General features: G+C 55.8%; 5 protein-coding genes across 5 annotated transcripts; 2 read left to right on the top strand and 3 right to left on the bottom strand.

Annotated features, from left to right (window-relative positions):
- Positions 1–3,417: 3,417 nt before the first annotated feature.
- LMH87_004999 (uncharacterized protein) lies at positions 3,418–3,863 on the top strand (the record flags this gene model as incomplete). Its single annotated transcript, XM_056202637.1, has 4 exons — positions 3,418–3,506; positions 3,581–3,687; positions 3,747–3,807; positions 3,857–3,863. 4 exons carry the CDS (start codon positions 3,418–3,420, stop codon positions 3,861–3,863), a joined length of 264 nt encoding a protein of 87 aa, XP_056058173.1.
- An 842-nt stretch (positions 3,864–4,705) lies between these two features.
- Positions 4,706–5,734, bottom strand: LMH87_004998 (uncharacterized protein; the record flags this gene model as incomplete). Its single annotated transcript, XM_056202636.1, has 2 exons — positions 4,706–5,625; positions 5,683–5,734. The coding sequence occupies 2 exons, from the start codon at positions 5,732–5,734 to the stop codon at positions 4,706–4,708; spliced, it is 972 nt and encodes a 323-aa protein (XP_056058172.1).
- A 661-nt stretch (positions 5,735–6,395) lies between these two features.
- LMH87_004997 (uncharacterized protein) lies at positions 6,396–7,222 on the top strand (the record flags this gene model as incomplete). Its single annotated transcript, XM_056202635.1, has 4 exons — positions 6,396–6,486; positions 6,587–6,632; positions 6,700–6,983; positions 7,068–7,222. 4 exons carry the CDS (start codon positions 6,396–6,398, stop codon positions 7,220–7,222), a joined length of 576 nt encoding a protein of 191 aa, XP_056058171.1.
- A 462-nt stretch (positions 7,223–7,684) lies between these two features.
- Positions 7,685–8,928, bottom strand: LMH87_004996 (uncharacterized protein; the record flags this gene model as incomplete). The annotated part of the gene is made up of 2 exons (XM_056202634.1): positions 7,685–8,553; positions 8,631–8,928. 2 exons carry the CDS (start codon positions 8,926–8,928, stop codon positions 7,685–7,687), a joined length of 1,167 nt encoding a protein of 388 aa, XP_056058170.1.
- A 1,747-nt stretch (positions 8,929–10,675) lies between these two features.
- Positions 10,676–14,323, bottom strand: LMH87_004995 (uncharacterized protein; the record flags this gene model as incomplete). Its single annotated transcript, XM_056202633.1, has 1 exon — positions 10,676–14,323. The coding sequence occupies one exon, from the start codon at positions 14,321–14,323 to the stop codon at positions 10,676–10,678; it is 3,648 nt and encodes a 1,215-aa protein (XP_056058169.1).
- Between the last annotated feature and the right edge of the window lie 856 nt (positions 14,324–15,179).

Raw genomic sequence — 15,179 nt, 5'->3', positions numbered from 1 at the left:
ACCCAAGGTATTGGGGTACCGGCAAGGTACAAGGAACATCTACACCATGATGGCGCGCTACCTACGGAGTACTCGTCTGACCCAACGAGGTTTCTGGTGAGAGGCGCTGGTTTGAGCTACTGGCTGAGGGACCCCGGGCGACATGATCGCGGCGCAAGAACCACGTTTGAGCAGCGACAAGACTGCGTGCAGAGAGTCGTAACTAGCAGTACCTACCGACCTTGATTCATGAGAGTGACGCGGCGCGGTCCAGAGAAACAGCGGGCGGAGGTTTGCGCAGAAACGGTTGGGGCCCTCTCCACTGCGAAAAAGCGTAACTGACATGGAGCAGAGCTAGTTACCCAGTAGAGAAGCGTGCTCGTATTACTGCTCGATGATGGTTCCATCTTTTTCTTTCCTGCGTCGCCTACGAATCTGCCAATCATCAAGGCTGGGCGCTGTACCCTCTTGCAGCGCAGATTGGATGGTGTCATGGACGGCGAGGAGCTGGTGCTGCCTGACACGGATTTAACCGAGGCTTGTAGTCCGCCTTATTACAAAGGCATGCTTTTGGGGATGAGAAGCATCTGAGAGAAAAAGGCACAGGGATACGTTTGCTAGTAAGAGTGTAGGTGCATCATTATCCGTCTACTTACCAGGGCTGCCAACCAGGGACCATGGCAAGCCAACAACGGGGTCGCTTCCAGAAGGAATAGCTCGAGCGTCTTGCCTTGGCTCTGTGCTCTTTATTGCTGGAAGAAGCGACATTGACCTTTTCCGAATCGATACTGGGGTGGGAAACAGCACATGAACTTTCTTCAGGCGTGTCCGCCAGCAACAAGCCCGGAAAGTTATAGTGCATGCAGCTACAGAGGGGGGGGGGGGGGGGGGGGGGGGGCGGCGCTAAAAGCCTCGCATGCTTCAGCGGGGTTTCAAAGGAGGGGGCGTATGGATTAGAAGCTCTCATGTTGTAGATCCGGGTGGGGGGAGAGAGAGTAAGTAGAGAAGCGTTGAGAGGGAATGTGTGGGCAGTAGACCAAGGGCCTGCTGTAGAGCAGGGGAGATGGCCATTGAGGCATGAATGGGGATTTCTGCAGCGCCATGGCTGTTTGGGCGATGGAGATGGCTTGCATGGGCGTGGAAGTTCTGGGTCTACTGTACTGCTACTGGTACCGAGGAGGCACTAGCTACGGACACTGACAACTGAGCAAAAAGGTCGGTGCAAAGGAGCCAAGATCGCCTGCTCTTTTGGGGCGAGGCAAGCTCTTTTGATATCAGGATGGAGAGACGGAGCGGAGGAGGTGAAGCTGTGCATGAATGGCGACTTGGCCGAGGAGAATGGCGATGCAACTCTGGACGGGAGATTGGCAACGAGCGCAGGCGGAAATGAAAAATACGATGAGCGGAACGGAGTGCGCGACACACGCTTCTCATCTCATGTTGAGCATGCGCAGAGAGAGAAAGAGGCAGAAATGGATGGGCCGAAACTGTTCGTTCGACGGCGCGGGCGCCTGGCTCAATTTGAACCGCACTGCATCCGCTGTGCAGCCAAAGCCTGCTGTACTCAGTAGTCCGCGCAGGATCATGCATATCCTGACCTCTCCAGCTTCAAGGCCGCACTGCAGTCTAGGTAAGGACTGGGCTACATGGTCAGGTCATGCCGTGCTTTTCATTTTCAAAGCTCCGTACGTCTCGCTTCGCAATGCTTCACCATTTCTGTTCTGACCGTGCTTTTGCGAAATGACAAGATGCCCACGCCCATGGTCTAGACGCCGGGAATTACAATGCATGGGTAGGCCAGGGCGCGATCCGCTCTCCCGCATCGTGAAGATGGATCCCCTGGTATGTTTCGACAGTTGGATGACATGTCAAGCTCTGCATCGGCAAGACAACGGGCAGGCTCTTTATTACAGTCTGCAGAAATGTGATACGGTGCGGCCTTGATCACTGTGCCCCCCCCCAGAAGAATCCCCAAGCAAATCTGTGGCAAAAGACCCCTGTTGTCGGGACCATTGTCGCAGTAGCGCAAGCCATTTGGTTTCCTGTGGCCTGTCCCACCAACAAGGGTGTCGTTTTCTTCACCAATTATTCTAAAACAGCCACCCAGCGCAGTATGTATTGATAATACGGCTAGCGGATGGCGACTGGTCGGTCCTGAATGGACTGGCTTCATGCAGGCATCGCCTAACGCCCCTGGGAGGTGGCACTAGCCTGGTGCCTGGCATGGATGCGCAAGACAACAGTACGCTATTGGCTACCCAAGAAGAAAGCTTCGCATGAAAGATTCGCCTGAGAAGCTTGCAATTCGCCGCAACGACCCATGTACGCTCCCGTTCTTGACCGCACGTTCAACTGCCGGTATGCGGGTAGGTGGTCCCTCCACCGCCTCGGCGCGGCCTGGCGCAAGATTCTGTGCCAGCATGAGTCCATCGGCTTCTAGATCCAGCGGGCATCCTGACTCTGGACGCGATTGGTGCGCATGCGTCGCGTGTACAGCGCCTTTCATTGATACCACGAGCATGCGCCTGGCAGTGAGACACCGCTCTGATAACTAGGTGGTAGCAGCAAGTCAACGATTGAAAAAGAATGTTTTCTGTGCGTAATTATTCTCTGATTTCTTTTTCTTTCGTTGCGTTATCTGTCTTGCCCATTGAGCCTCCTGCCGTCGTGGGCCACCGCATCACGCCTTCAAGTTTCTTACGCCCACTGGCGCCGCCACCTACAGATGTGGTTTCTCCACACAGGCACCTTGCAGGCGGCGATGAGCAGGTGACGAGAATCATCGTGAACACTCCCATAAATGCAAATCTACCTCATCATTTCTTTTTCTTTCCCTGCACGGGTGAAAACCATCATGTTGTCGTCTCGCCCACTTCATGTGGCCGAAATGTGTTCTACGCCAGCTCATCTGCTCACCCTTGCACGGCGTGGATTGATCACCTGGTACTTGGGAACAGTAACTGCAGTGTGGAAAGGTGTGCTGCACTGCATGTCATCCAATTTGGCCGTGCTTGCCTTGCGATACCAACTCGCTGCAAGAGCGACCGTCAAGAGGCCAGTAGAATATACCAGCGAGCAGCAACAAGCTGATTACTGGATCTCCATGGAATCTCGCGCAGCGCAATACTCGATGCATTCAGAATGAGTGCAAAAGACGATTCCGCGCTTTTAAATTCGCCCTGCAATGAGAATGAGCTCCGTATTGACTCGACGACGGAGTACTGTGCGCAGTGGCTTGCCACAATATCTGCCGCGCGACCTGACGAAAGTAGGCATCTCTCACCAGCGGCTCTCTTGTCACGGCTCCAATCAGAAGAAGACAGTCCCAGCTACCCTGGTTCACCTCATGCTGCACATGAATTCTCCCGTCGTGCGACGCATCACCACAACGAAAGCCCTGCCTTGCCGCCGACAACGCCGAGCTCGGCGCCATCGCCCATGGACGCCACGCCCCGGCCGGAGGCAGAATGCCTAGCTACCATTCCCTATAGCGAGTCTCCGCGTATGCGTGCTGACGGGAAATACAAGTACGAAAAGCGTCCGCGCCGCAAGACACGCCCGGACCGTTATGACACCAGTCGCCAGCATCGAGAAAAGACAGCCTTGTCTCGTCGAGAGCGGCGGGAACAGAGGAGGGAGAAGCTTCGCTCACGGAAGGAAATTATGACAAGGTTTTACTCATCCGCCACAGAAAACAGAAATGTACTGGTGAGGAGGTTTCAACTGTCGGGTGACGATGATATGCTAACGACTTACACGGCGGACAGCTGAAACCTGCCTTGGCGACTGGGGCATTTGTAAACGGTCGAGGCTCTGTTCCAACTCCTCGTAAGTGAGCCCATCGCTTACTAGATTGGCTGTTCTAACAATGGCAAAGTTGCTGATCTGACTTTTAACGAGCTGACATTTCCAATAACCCAAAAACCGGCGCCTCGGGCAGCGTCGCCGCAACCCCCGAATGGTGCCCGCAAGCGCCCTAGCGTGCAAAGCTCAAAAGTCCCAGAACAGATTCAAAAGACTCCAAAAAAGACTCCAAAAGAGGCTGTTGTTATTGAAGCCTGTCCGGAGACTCCTACACCTCTGCCAAGGCAAGACCATGCAAAAGAGCTGAAACAATCGCAGCGACTGAATGACAACACTGGCGGCGCTGCAACGCGGAATGAAGACGCTCGGCCCAGATACACTACACCTCGCCCAACAATAAGATACGTAGACAGCGGTGTCGATGCAATGAGTGCTGTCGCAAATCTTGCCGGCGACGAGTTGGAATACGTTCGTGACGTACAGCGCCCTCCCGTTGAGCCTCAGTATGCTGAACAAGCTAATCTATACGCACCATACTACAATCATACTCCGGCGCACATGCCATGCTATGAGCCAAGCTACTGTGCTAAAGGAATTTATGAGCAGGCAGGTCTGCAGCCAGGCTCAGACTGGCTGGGACATGCTCTGCCGCATTATCCAAGTCAGCATGTTTACAATATGGCGATGCAACCGGGGATTATCGATTATGATCGTCAGAACAAAGATAATAGTTACCTTGCGCCAACATCTGATACGTACCCTGTACCTTCCAATAGCCTGACTGAGTACATCGCGTCCAGCCCGGTACACGAGCCAGAGCCACTTTTCAAACCTGATGAAGAAACGAAAGCATTCTGGAGGCCAAACTTTCTCCGCTAGACTACTGTGTATATTTTGTATATTAGTATTTAGGGAACAATGCTTATTCTGGTTCTTGATTTTTCCACTTTGTCCGTAGACTGTTCACATCCATTCCGCACTGTTCCGCCTTGGCAACAATGGAGCGTGCCTTGCCAGATACTGGGGCATCAATCATTTTGCCGTCCATAGTCCACGCCCCTCGACCAGCCGCCGCTGCTTTGTCGTCCGCAATGACGAGCCGCACGGCCCATTCCACCTCTTCCGGCGTCGGAGCAAAAAGCCGCTGCACAACTTCGACCTGCGACGGGTGGATGCACTGCTTGCCGTTGAAGCCCATGGCCTTGCCGCCGCCGCACTCCTCCTCGAGGGTCCTGAGCCCCTGCTCGCCGCGAAACGACGTGCACACGAGGTCGATGGCGCTGGGCAGACCATAGGCCCTGGCGGCGGTGACGATGGCGGAGCGCGCGTAGAGGAACTCGGAGAGGGACGGCGTGCGGGTGATGCCCAGGTCCAGCGCAAAGTCCTCGGCGGCGAAGATGAGGCCGCTGAGGTACGGCGAAGCCTGGCAGATGGCGGGCAGGTCCATGACGGCCCTGGCCGACTCGATGAGGGCGATGATCTTGATGGGTTCCGAGGTGGGGGAAGAGGGGTGGCGCTGGGGAGAGACGTGTCGCAGGACGTCGGTGACAAAGGACAGGTCGGCGGCGGACTCGACTTTGGGGATGACGATGGCGTCGACGCGCGGTGACGGGGCGAGCGTGGTTAGGTCGTCGAGGGCAAAGGGCGTGGAGACGGCGTTGATGCGCACGGCGAGCTCGGAAATGGTGGAGGGCCGGGACGAGAGGGACGAGAGGTGCGATTGGAGGTGTGTCCGGGCAGAGGGCTTGGCGGCGGGCGTGACGGAGTCTTCGAGGTCGTAGGTGATGTTGTCGGACGTGAGGCCGAGGGACTTGGTGAGCATTTTCTGGGACGACGCGGGGACTGGGATGGACGTGTTAGCTGACTGGGTCTGGGGTGGGAGTTGAACGGGAGAGATACCGTATAAGAGGGAGCGCCGCAGAATGGCGGACGATCTGGCGGCGGCAGCCATTGTGAGGAGGTGAATGAGATGAGGTGAATGAGATGAGGCTCAGGACGGGGGGTTGAGGTGATGCAGGCACGGCTCAATTCCAAGTCGTCGGGTATGTATACAGCGAATCAATTGGAACGATTATAAGCAGAAAACATCCGTCATCATTTAAGAAATGCGGTTGACATGTAGGATGAAGCTATCTCAAGTGACGTCGTGCTCCCTCTCCACAGCCGACTTGAATGCTTCGATGAAGCCGACTCCCAGACAGGACTAGCGCTCTGTTTACCCCCACCGCGGAAGCAGACCATGTACCTCGCCACGTAAGTTTGGGGACGAGGTACTTGGAGAGCTCCAACTTTTGGGCCACGCCAGCGCCCTTTCAGCTCCAACGTCCAGTTGTCCACGTAGGAGCTTGCGCGCGACACCCACCACCATCACCAAATGAACCACGGGCGATTCTGAACGAACGAGGACGCCAAATCTGCAGGCGCTTACACTCCGGTTCATTTCTGCACCGACTTCAATTCAACACGGCTACACTTTCCGCCACCGCCGAGGCAACAAGCAACGCGGCGCGCGCGCAGAACCTCCCTCATCAACGGTCCTCCCAATCGGACCACGTCGACCACATTGCGAACCAACGACGACGACGACGACAACGACACCCACAGAACGGACCATGGACGCCGCGCAACAACCGGCCGGCTCGTTGAGCTGGAGGCTTTCCTCCCACCCCATTACGCTCCTGACGTTTCTGGGCTTTAGAATATGTATGGCGCGCCCCCTCCTCTCTCCCTGGACAAGATGACAGGCCGTGGCCTATCTTGACGCTTATTGCGCATTTTCGTTAACACCTTGGGGAATTATTAGCTAGCGTTTTGGTCTATTTCCTCGGCCTCTGGGTTATCAGGAGCATGTACGTCCCTCCCCGGCCCCCGAATGATAGTCGTCCTCCCGTACTGACCACCGCCCAAAACCACCAGGATCATGATCTTCATCATCACCATCCTCCTCCTCGCCGCCGACTTTTACTACCTCAAGAACATTGCCGGCCGGCGCCTCGTCGGCCTCCGCTGGTGGAACGAGGTCGACGCCTCGACGGGCGACTCCAAGTGGGTGTTTGAGAGCAGCGAGCCCGGCACCAAGACCATCAACCCGACCGACTCGCGCTTCTTCTGGCTCAGCCTCTACGTCCAGCCGCTGCTGTGGATCCTGCTCGCGGTGCTGGCGCTCGTCCGTCTGCAGTTCCTATGGCTCCCCCTCGTCGGTACGTTTTTTTTTTTTTGGCCTCGCTTCGCTCGAGGGCTGGGCTTTGGGGGGATTTCTTCTTTGCTAATCCTGGGGATCATAGTCATTGCGCTGGTGCTGACCGTCATGAACACGCTGGCCTTTTCGCGCTGCGACAAGTTTAGCCAGGCGTCCAACCTGGCGGGCAGCGCGTTTAGCAGCACCAACCTCGCGGGCACGCTCGCGAGCAACATGGTTGGCCGCTTCTTCTCGCGCTAAAGCAGGCCAAGCTGGGCTAGTGTATTCAGGTATCGGGGGGAATAATCAGAGCGGTTTTCGGCCCAAGGCTATGCAAAACGTCAGTTCGCGGGGATGTTGTTGCTTGGTTGTTGTCATGTTGGCGCGATGAACAGGCTGTCTTTACTGCGTGTGCTGCCACTCGCAGCGCGTGTACAATTCTTGCTAGGAAAATGAAAAACGGGCTTGTTTCGAATCATTCGATTCTGTGTTATTCAATACGGCGACTATGCTCATTGAAATGGTATCAACAGTCTTTGGTGAGTATCCAACGAATGTGCTTCGCAATGTAGAAAGACAGAAAAGAGAAAACAAGCGCTCAAGTTTACAATATGCCGCATTTACAGTCTCATAGCGCCCAGCATGATATCCATATACAAACAAGATTGACAATCCAAAATTTGCGCGACTACTTCCCACCGCTGTTTTCCCCCCTTAATCTTGTTAGCGTCTTCCGCCCGCACGCTGAATCTCACTGTCCAGGTGCGCCTCCTCCTCCTCCAGCCTCCTTATCTCGGCCGCCGTCATGCCGTCCTCGACGAGGTGCCGCGACACGCCGCCGTGGGGCGTCTGCTCGGCCGCGCGACTGCCGCTTTCCCCGTCCAGGCTCCCGTGCGGCTGCTGCTGCAGCGGCACCGCGTGCTCGTCGTGCTCGTCCAGGCCCCGCGCGTTGCCGCTGCCGGTCCCCGCGAGAATGTGCTCGTCGCGGTACGGCGCGATGGCCGCGTCCGAGGCGTTGGCGCCGCCGCCGCCGCCGCCGTCCTTGGGGAAGCTCGAGAGCTTCTCCTGCTCGGCGCGCGTCTGATCCTCGCGCGCGGCGACGGCCGTCTTGTTCCTGCGCCGGCGCAGGAAGAAGAAGAGGCACAACGCGGCGGCGAGCAGCGCGGCGACGACGACGCCCACCGCGATGCCGACGACGGCGCCGGTGCTCAGGCCGCCTCTGTGTCCGCCGTGCGAGGCGCCGACGGTGGAGACGTTGGATGCGCCGCTGCTGTTGCCGCCGCTGGTGGGCAGGGCAGGGGCGGTGAACAGGGTACCGCTGGTGACAGCTGTGGTGACACTGTCGTCTTTGGCCGGCACCACTGTGGAGTTGGCGTACGACGACTTCCGGAGCTTTTCCACGGCGTCCGCCATTTCGGACTCGGTCTTGACGATGGAAAAGGCAGGCGAGGTTGCATTGCCCTGCCTCGAGTCTCCGGCAGTCCAGTCGATGCTGAAGATCATGGGTTTACCGAGATGCGAGCGCAGCCTTTCAATTATGCCGGACACATTGCACTCGACGGCTTGTCGTGCTCGGCTCTGCATTTCGGGGTCTGTTTTGCGAGTAAGCGACTGTGCGGCATCTTGTGGTTCTTGTTTCTTCTTCAGCCTCAAAATCCAGCAAACATACCATTGTAATCCAACCCTGCACAACCATCCACTTTCTGCAGATCGCGTCCGACGCTGTTGACAAACCACGTCACGTCCGTAACCTTGACACCGCTAGCCAGTACAAACTCTATGTTAATGTAGTTCTGGGGTTTGTACACGAAGCCCTTTGGCTCGTCAAATGTGATGGCATTGGTGGCGTCGCCGCCGCTCGCGGTGCTTTGGGTCGCCGAGGACTCGCCGTCCGTCGTGGTCGAAATCGTGGTGGGTTGCCAGGTCGCCGAGGACGACGAGGGCGTGGCTGGTTGATCAGCACTCATGATGTTTGTGTCTGTTTGTATATGCTTGTACGTATAATGTCGTCGTCGAGAAAATGTCGTGTCGTCCCATGTAGTGTCCCGTTCTCACGTCCTTCAGAATCCTATCATAAATTCGTCAACCCTCCACAAGAAGCCCCTAATCGATGGGGTTGGTTCCAAGCCCAAAGTCGCTGCCAAGTTTGTATGTGCAGATAGGAAGAATACCCTCCTCTCAAGATGTCAGACAAGGGCAAGAGTCTAACCCCCCAAAAACGGTAGCCTTTGTTTTCTCCTTTGAAACAAAGCTGGGTCGGGCTTTGAGGGTCTGGGATGGATGAATAATCTGCAAATATATCGGACCAGAGAAGAAAGGAAGAACAAAAAAAAAGGGCAGAACAAGGCAAAGGGTGCGGTCGGGTGGTGGTGTAAGCGCCCAACAAGAAGGCTGTGTGTCCACCAATAGAGGACAAGTGGTGGCCCCGTCGGCGATCCGCAGGAGGGGGTGGACAGGAGGAAAGGCAACAAAGAAAGTTATTGTCCGCCTTTCTTTCGGTGATGAGTTTAAAAGTTTGCGTTGTCACTACGGAGTACTCGGTAGAAACTTTCTAGTATTGGTATGGAGGAAGAAGATGGGGAAAGAATTTAGAGTAGATGGGGGGACGGGTGCGGCTGGGAGTGAGCTGAAGGACCCTGGATGCTAACGAGATGCCTGGCTTGTTAGTCAAGGCTGACCTGGCGGGCCGGGATAAGCCACCAGTGTGAATTTAGGCCGCGGGAAGGAGTATTGATTTTCAAGGTCTTTTATTAGCAACCTCTGCGCCCTTTTTCATCTTTTTTCTTCTTCTTGTTGTTGCTCTTGCTTTTATTCCAACGGCCAGTGCAACATACTGCGCCCTCTCACAGCCTACATGCTGCCAACTACCACTACGTAGCCTTTCTGCATCTGCAGAGAACTTGTCACGTTACCCCCATCTCTGTCTCTGTTTCTGTCTCGGAAGAAAAAGTACAGCATGTCCTTTTCCCGGACCCCGGTAGGATGATCCCTGGCGCGCGCAACCCCAGAAGGTAACCTTTGCGCCGCAGCCTTCTTCCGTAATGGGCATCATCATGTCCTACGAATAGCATTCCGCCTTTTCAAAGCTTCGTCTGCCCCCCCCCCCCCCGCCTTCTCTCCCTTGCCGTTTTTGTGCAATCTTTCGTTTCAGCTAGAGAAATGCGCGACTCCCTTTCTTCTCTTCTTTCACAGGAAACTTTCTAATATATATTCATGTCGGTCTCCTCTCCTGCGGCCGTTGAGTTGTGCATCAGCGATACGCCTGACCCACTGCGGCTGACGGGCTGCCTTCGTCCCTTGTCCGCCGCGACAGGGTTCGGCGTCTTTGTCCTTCCTTCCTTGGCTTGGCTTGGGACGTGGACGACGGACACGCTATTTTCTTCTAGCGCTATTCCTGGAGACCGCACTTCAATAAGCTTCAACTTGGCGCGGCTGCTAAGAATAGCGACAGCAAGCCTCCGCCTCTTGGCAGCTTGCCAACTGCCCGCCATGATCCAAGCACAGCAAGGGAAAGAAAGTGTAGAACAGACGTAGATTCATGCCTTGCACATTATTGTTGAATTCTTGATATTACATATGCCACCTACGATGCCACATCTATAAAGAAAAAGACCCCTTCCTCAGAATGAAGAAGAAAAACCTATGTGTACCAGAAAAAACCCAGTTGTATAGAAAAAAGAAAGAAACGCCGGAGCTGGATATCTTGTAAGCTCTTTATGCAAACGTCATGGAAATCTCCTTTTCCTGCCCAAAGTCCTCGTCATCCAAATCATCATCCTGCTGCGACGGCGGCTCCGACCACGGATCCGCCAGGGCCATGTCCGGCAGCGTCCGCGCCGTCGTCAGCACCGGCCGCGTGAGCGCCTCGTCGGCTGTCGACAACCCGCCGTCGTCGTGAAAGGACGTGTCAAAGGTCATGGAAATCTCCGCCTCATCAAAGTCAGGCTCCGCGTGATACGCGGCCGTGTTGACCACGCCATTGTTCCAGCTGGCCTTGCGTGTCACGGCATGGTCCCCGGCGCCGAGCGTCGATGGCCGGATGGGCAGCGCCTCGGCGCTCTGCGTCTCGCGCAGCGGATTCGCGTTTTGCAGCTGGCTCAATTTCGCCGATGCCGGTCCGGACGACGGCGCCATCGTGGCCGGTATGTCGAGCTTCATCGGAGGAAGCGTCGACTTAATCTCCTTGATTTGCAGCACCTCTGGGTCTGGCTCCCTGTAGTTGTCTTCGTTGGCTAGCTCGGCGCGGATAGCATCAATGTCAAAGAGTACGCCCGTGTTGGACGAGGCCTTGCCCGCACCTCCGTTGCCATTCTTGGCGGCCTCGGCGGCGGCAGTCTCCTCATAGACTTCCCATTCTTCCCTATCCGTCTTCTTCTTGCGACCAAAGATGCTGAAGCGCGATGACTTGCTGTTGCTGGTCTTTTCTTCCTTTTCAAGCTCCTTGCGCGCCTCTTCAATCTCGTTAATGAGCTCGCGCTGACGCTCGCCGTGGTTTTCCGGATCCGGGTCTTCGATTTCACTAAATTCGTCACTCGTCACCGTCCATCCGCACTTTCTCAGCAGCATCGGCATCGCTTTACGATACTCCATGTGGCCAGCCACCATCTCCGTCACATCCATATTCTCAATCCACGGGCAGTCCTCGACCGGGCCAAGGCCGGCCACCTTGCGGATACCACCATTCGTCAGTCGGAACAGATAGCCCAGAATCCAGTCATTTCGGTTGTATCCGTTGACGAAGCGGCCAGCTACAATGGTGCGGGCCCTGATGTATTCATCCTTCTTCACCACGACAGGTGAGCCAAAGATGTAAACGTTTTGCACAAGGCCGTAGGCGCCTTTCTTAGCCAGCTCCTGCAGACACGAGTAGATGACTCTCGATCCGAGAGAATATCCTACCAATGTGATAGGTCGTGTACCCAAGCCACGCTCAATGATGGAGTCTGCCAGAATGAGGCCTGCCGAGGTTGCTCGGTCCAGCGAAACAGCCCAAGGGTTGTCAATAAGATAGGACAGCTTGGTTAGCACCAGCGGCAGCTGCAGCGCAGCCATCAAACTCATGAGGATTGTGTTTCCCAGAATCTGCTGCAGACCTTGCGTCAGCGCCTCGGTGGCCAAAATATTGATAGTGTCACCCATGCTGCGGAGCATCTCCGGCTCCCACAGCACCGAGTAGAGATCGCCCATGACGGGGTCGACTGTGCTGTATGGCAAACGGACGTCATCCATTTTGCCCGTCAGCCAGCCAGACACGGTAACAACGAGGTTGACACGCTTATTGTTGTGTAGCGGACGGTATTCAAACGTCTTGACGGCACCTGTTCGTCGGCCGGCGGCGCGCCCTCCAATAATGCTGCCCGACGCAGCGGCCGACGAGGTAATAATGGCGGCTCCTCCCGCACCCGCGAGGAAACTGCCAGTGCCCGAGACGCCAATGGTAGTGAAGCCTGCAGCGAGGCCAGCACCAATGACGGGTGCCAGGAGACCAGCCGAGAGACCAATGACCAGACCACCACCCACAGTAGCAAGACCCATCATCATGTATCGACGCTTTAAAGCCTGCTTTCTGCGCTCCTCCATGTGCTCATCCTCATTCCAGTTTTCCTTCTCCGCAGCCTGCTGCATTTCCAGCGCATCAGTCACTCGCTTCTCGAAACGGCAAATGTCGAGCCAGGCAATATCGAGCGATTGCGCCACGCGCTCCAGCAGGATCCGGGAGCGTGCATCATAGATGGAGTCTGCAATCAAGACGAGGAAAATGTCGCAAAGCACAGTCCATCGAAGATCGATATCGATTTTTTCAGTGTCGGGCATCTGAGAAGGTGTCTGCACGTCGGGTACGTGATCAGATTCGGTCGCTTCATATGGCGGGGGGGCTTCTGCAGGCCGCTCGTCTGACGGGGTTGAACTGATGACAGAACTTCGGTTCGAGTCGGCCATGGGATTCTTGACGCGCGAGTTGGCAAGCAAAGTTGGTGTCAAGTCGCCAGGCTGGACACCGTGCTCGGCGAGTTGCTCAATCATGACCTGTTCGGCTTCGCTGATATCCATATGGGCGTACAGTCTCATCATCATCTTTTGACCCCACATCTTGGTCGCCTCGATTGACATGGTGACCATCTTCTTGATTCTCTTTGGCACCTCCACCTTTTCCGCCTCGCTAACGAGAGTAGCGATTTCGAGGCGCACGAGGCCGACGTAGGCAATGCGCTGTCCCTCGGTCAGGAGATCCTTGGTGGCCTGCATTTGTGATACAGCGTCCCGAGCGTCTTCGTCGTTCATGCTGGTGCCACCTGCATTGGCGTCTTTGAACAGATATTGTGTGTGCTCGTCCATGCTCGTCGCAGACTGAGCATCTTCATCCATGACTACGCGAGTGTAGCCTTTGCCTGCGCCGCCTAGACCTGCGTAGCCGTCATCTAACACGTCTTCCTCCCTCATCTCGCGAGCGATTAGCTTATTGTCGTCATTGTACATGTCGAATGGTGCGAAAGCTGGCATTTCCTGCCAGCCTTCGTCTTCATCTTCTTCCTGGTTCTCGGGCTGGACCGAAAGCTGCTGGTGTGAGAATTCCGAGATGCCCATACTGTTACTGGCCACACTCGAATCACGGTTGTGCGCAACTTTGGGGTTGGCGGCCGAGGCAGCTGAGGGCAGGTCCTGGCTCATGCGACCGTGTCTAGCGGCGCCAGTCGATGCGCGTGGGCGGTGCTTCTTTCCGTCCTTTGGCGATTCGATAGATTCTCGCTCCGGTCGCGGTTTGTCGGCAGCATCTGTAAGGATCACGGGATCTTCCTTTTCGGTTTGCTTGGGCGTTTGCGCCCGCGTAACAACCGGCGTCGTGGCCCCTTGACTTGGTTTCTCCGTCGTGGGCTCTGGTCTGGCTTCGTTGGGGTCCGAAGCATCTTCCTTGTCCTCTGCTGCCTCTTGTTTCTTCACCGTATCTCGCTTCTGTGGCGATGTCGCGGCGGACTCGGGCGCGATGATGGACTGCGCATCCTTGAAATCGGCTTCGTCACTCTCGCTGTCGGTATCGGCCGTTTTAATGGGTGCGCTTTTAGGATCGACCTCGCCGTTGGTGGCGGCACTTTGGTCCTGCTTTGCGGGAGCTTCCTGTGCTGCGCCAGAAGCGGCGGGCTCTTCGGGTTTCACTTTCGCTTTCGGTTTCGACTCTGGTTCCTTGGCTGCCGGTTTCGACTGATGTTCTTCTGTGGCCTTGCTCGCATCGGCTTCGTCGGGCGTCGGCGTTGGAAATGGCTTTATAGGCAGGCCAAAGTCGTCGAACATGGGCTGCGTCATCGTGTGCTGGGCGGCGGTGGGCGCGCCGGTAGGCGGCGCAGGAGCGTCTTTAGCCGTGCCCATTCTCCGGGATCATATAGTATAAGAAGAAAGACGGTACAAGAAAAATTATGTATAGTAGAGAATTCAAAGTATCACGCCCTCATCCAAATCGTGACTCCTCTATGTCTACCGGATGGGACGTGATTGATCATGATATGGACGCGAAGTCGTCTCGGGGGGGTTCATGGAAAAGGGCGGCGGCCGGCCAGAGAGAGAGTCGCAGGCTCCACATTAAAAAATACCTACCGCTGGGGGGCACAGGGAAGCTCCAGCGGGTGTGGTGGGCTTTAGCGGCGTGACAGCGCTAGACGGACAGCGCCATGCAGGTCCCAGATGCTCTAAAGCAGCCAAGAGACGCCTAACGCTTAAAGGGGTGCCCCTGGACGTAGGACCTATCTGATACGTCTAGTCGAGGGAGGCTCTCTGCGCTCACAGATTCGCGGTACAGAATACGTAAAATAGGCATCAAATTTAGAATTCAGTTACCGTCTGCAAAAGCTTGTCAAATGATGGAATGCTACCCCAAATTTATGCCACGCGGGAATAACACCCGCCAAGCGTCCCACACTAGCTTTTAATCTCCCGCCCAAGCTGCGCCTCTTCCTCATTACGTAGCAACGCCCACTGCTCGGGTTTTGTTCAAAAATCAAGTCTCTCTTTAAATTAGGGGGCATTTGTGACTAGCAAACAGGCCACTCTCCTCGTGGTGGGGTCGTGTGTGGTATGAGACAACGCGGCGCTTGTCACAAAAGGTTCCCCGCCCCCAGCGACACCCCCAAGACCTGCCCTCGATTGATCGCCATAGACGGTCAACGATGTGAAACGTGAAATGGTCAGTAAAGACAACAATTGCCGGTTTTTGGTGTTTTGGAGTCAG

Source organism: Akanthomyces muscarius, chromosome 1 (genome assembly GCF_028009165.1).
Source record: "Akanthomyces muscarius strain Ve6 chromosome 1, whole genome shotgun sequence".
NCBI lineage: Eukaryota > Fungi > Ascomycota > Sordariomycetes > Hypocreales > Cordycipitaceae > Akanthomyces > Akanthomyces muscarius.
Note: the sequence above shows the minus strand (reverse complement) of the source record. Positions and strands in the feature narration are given on the sequence as shown.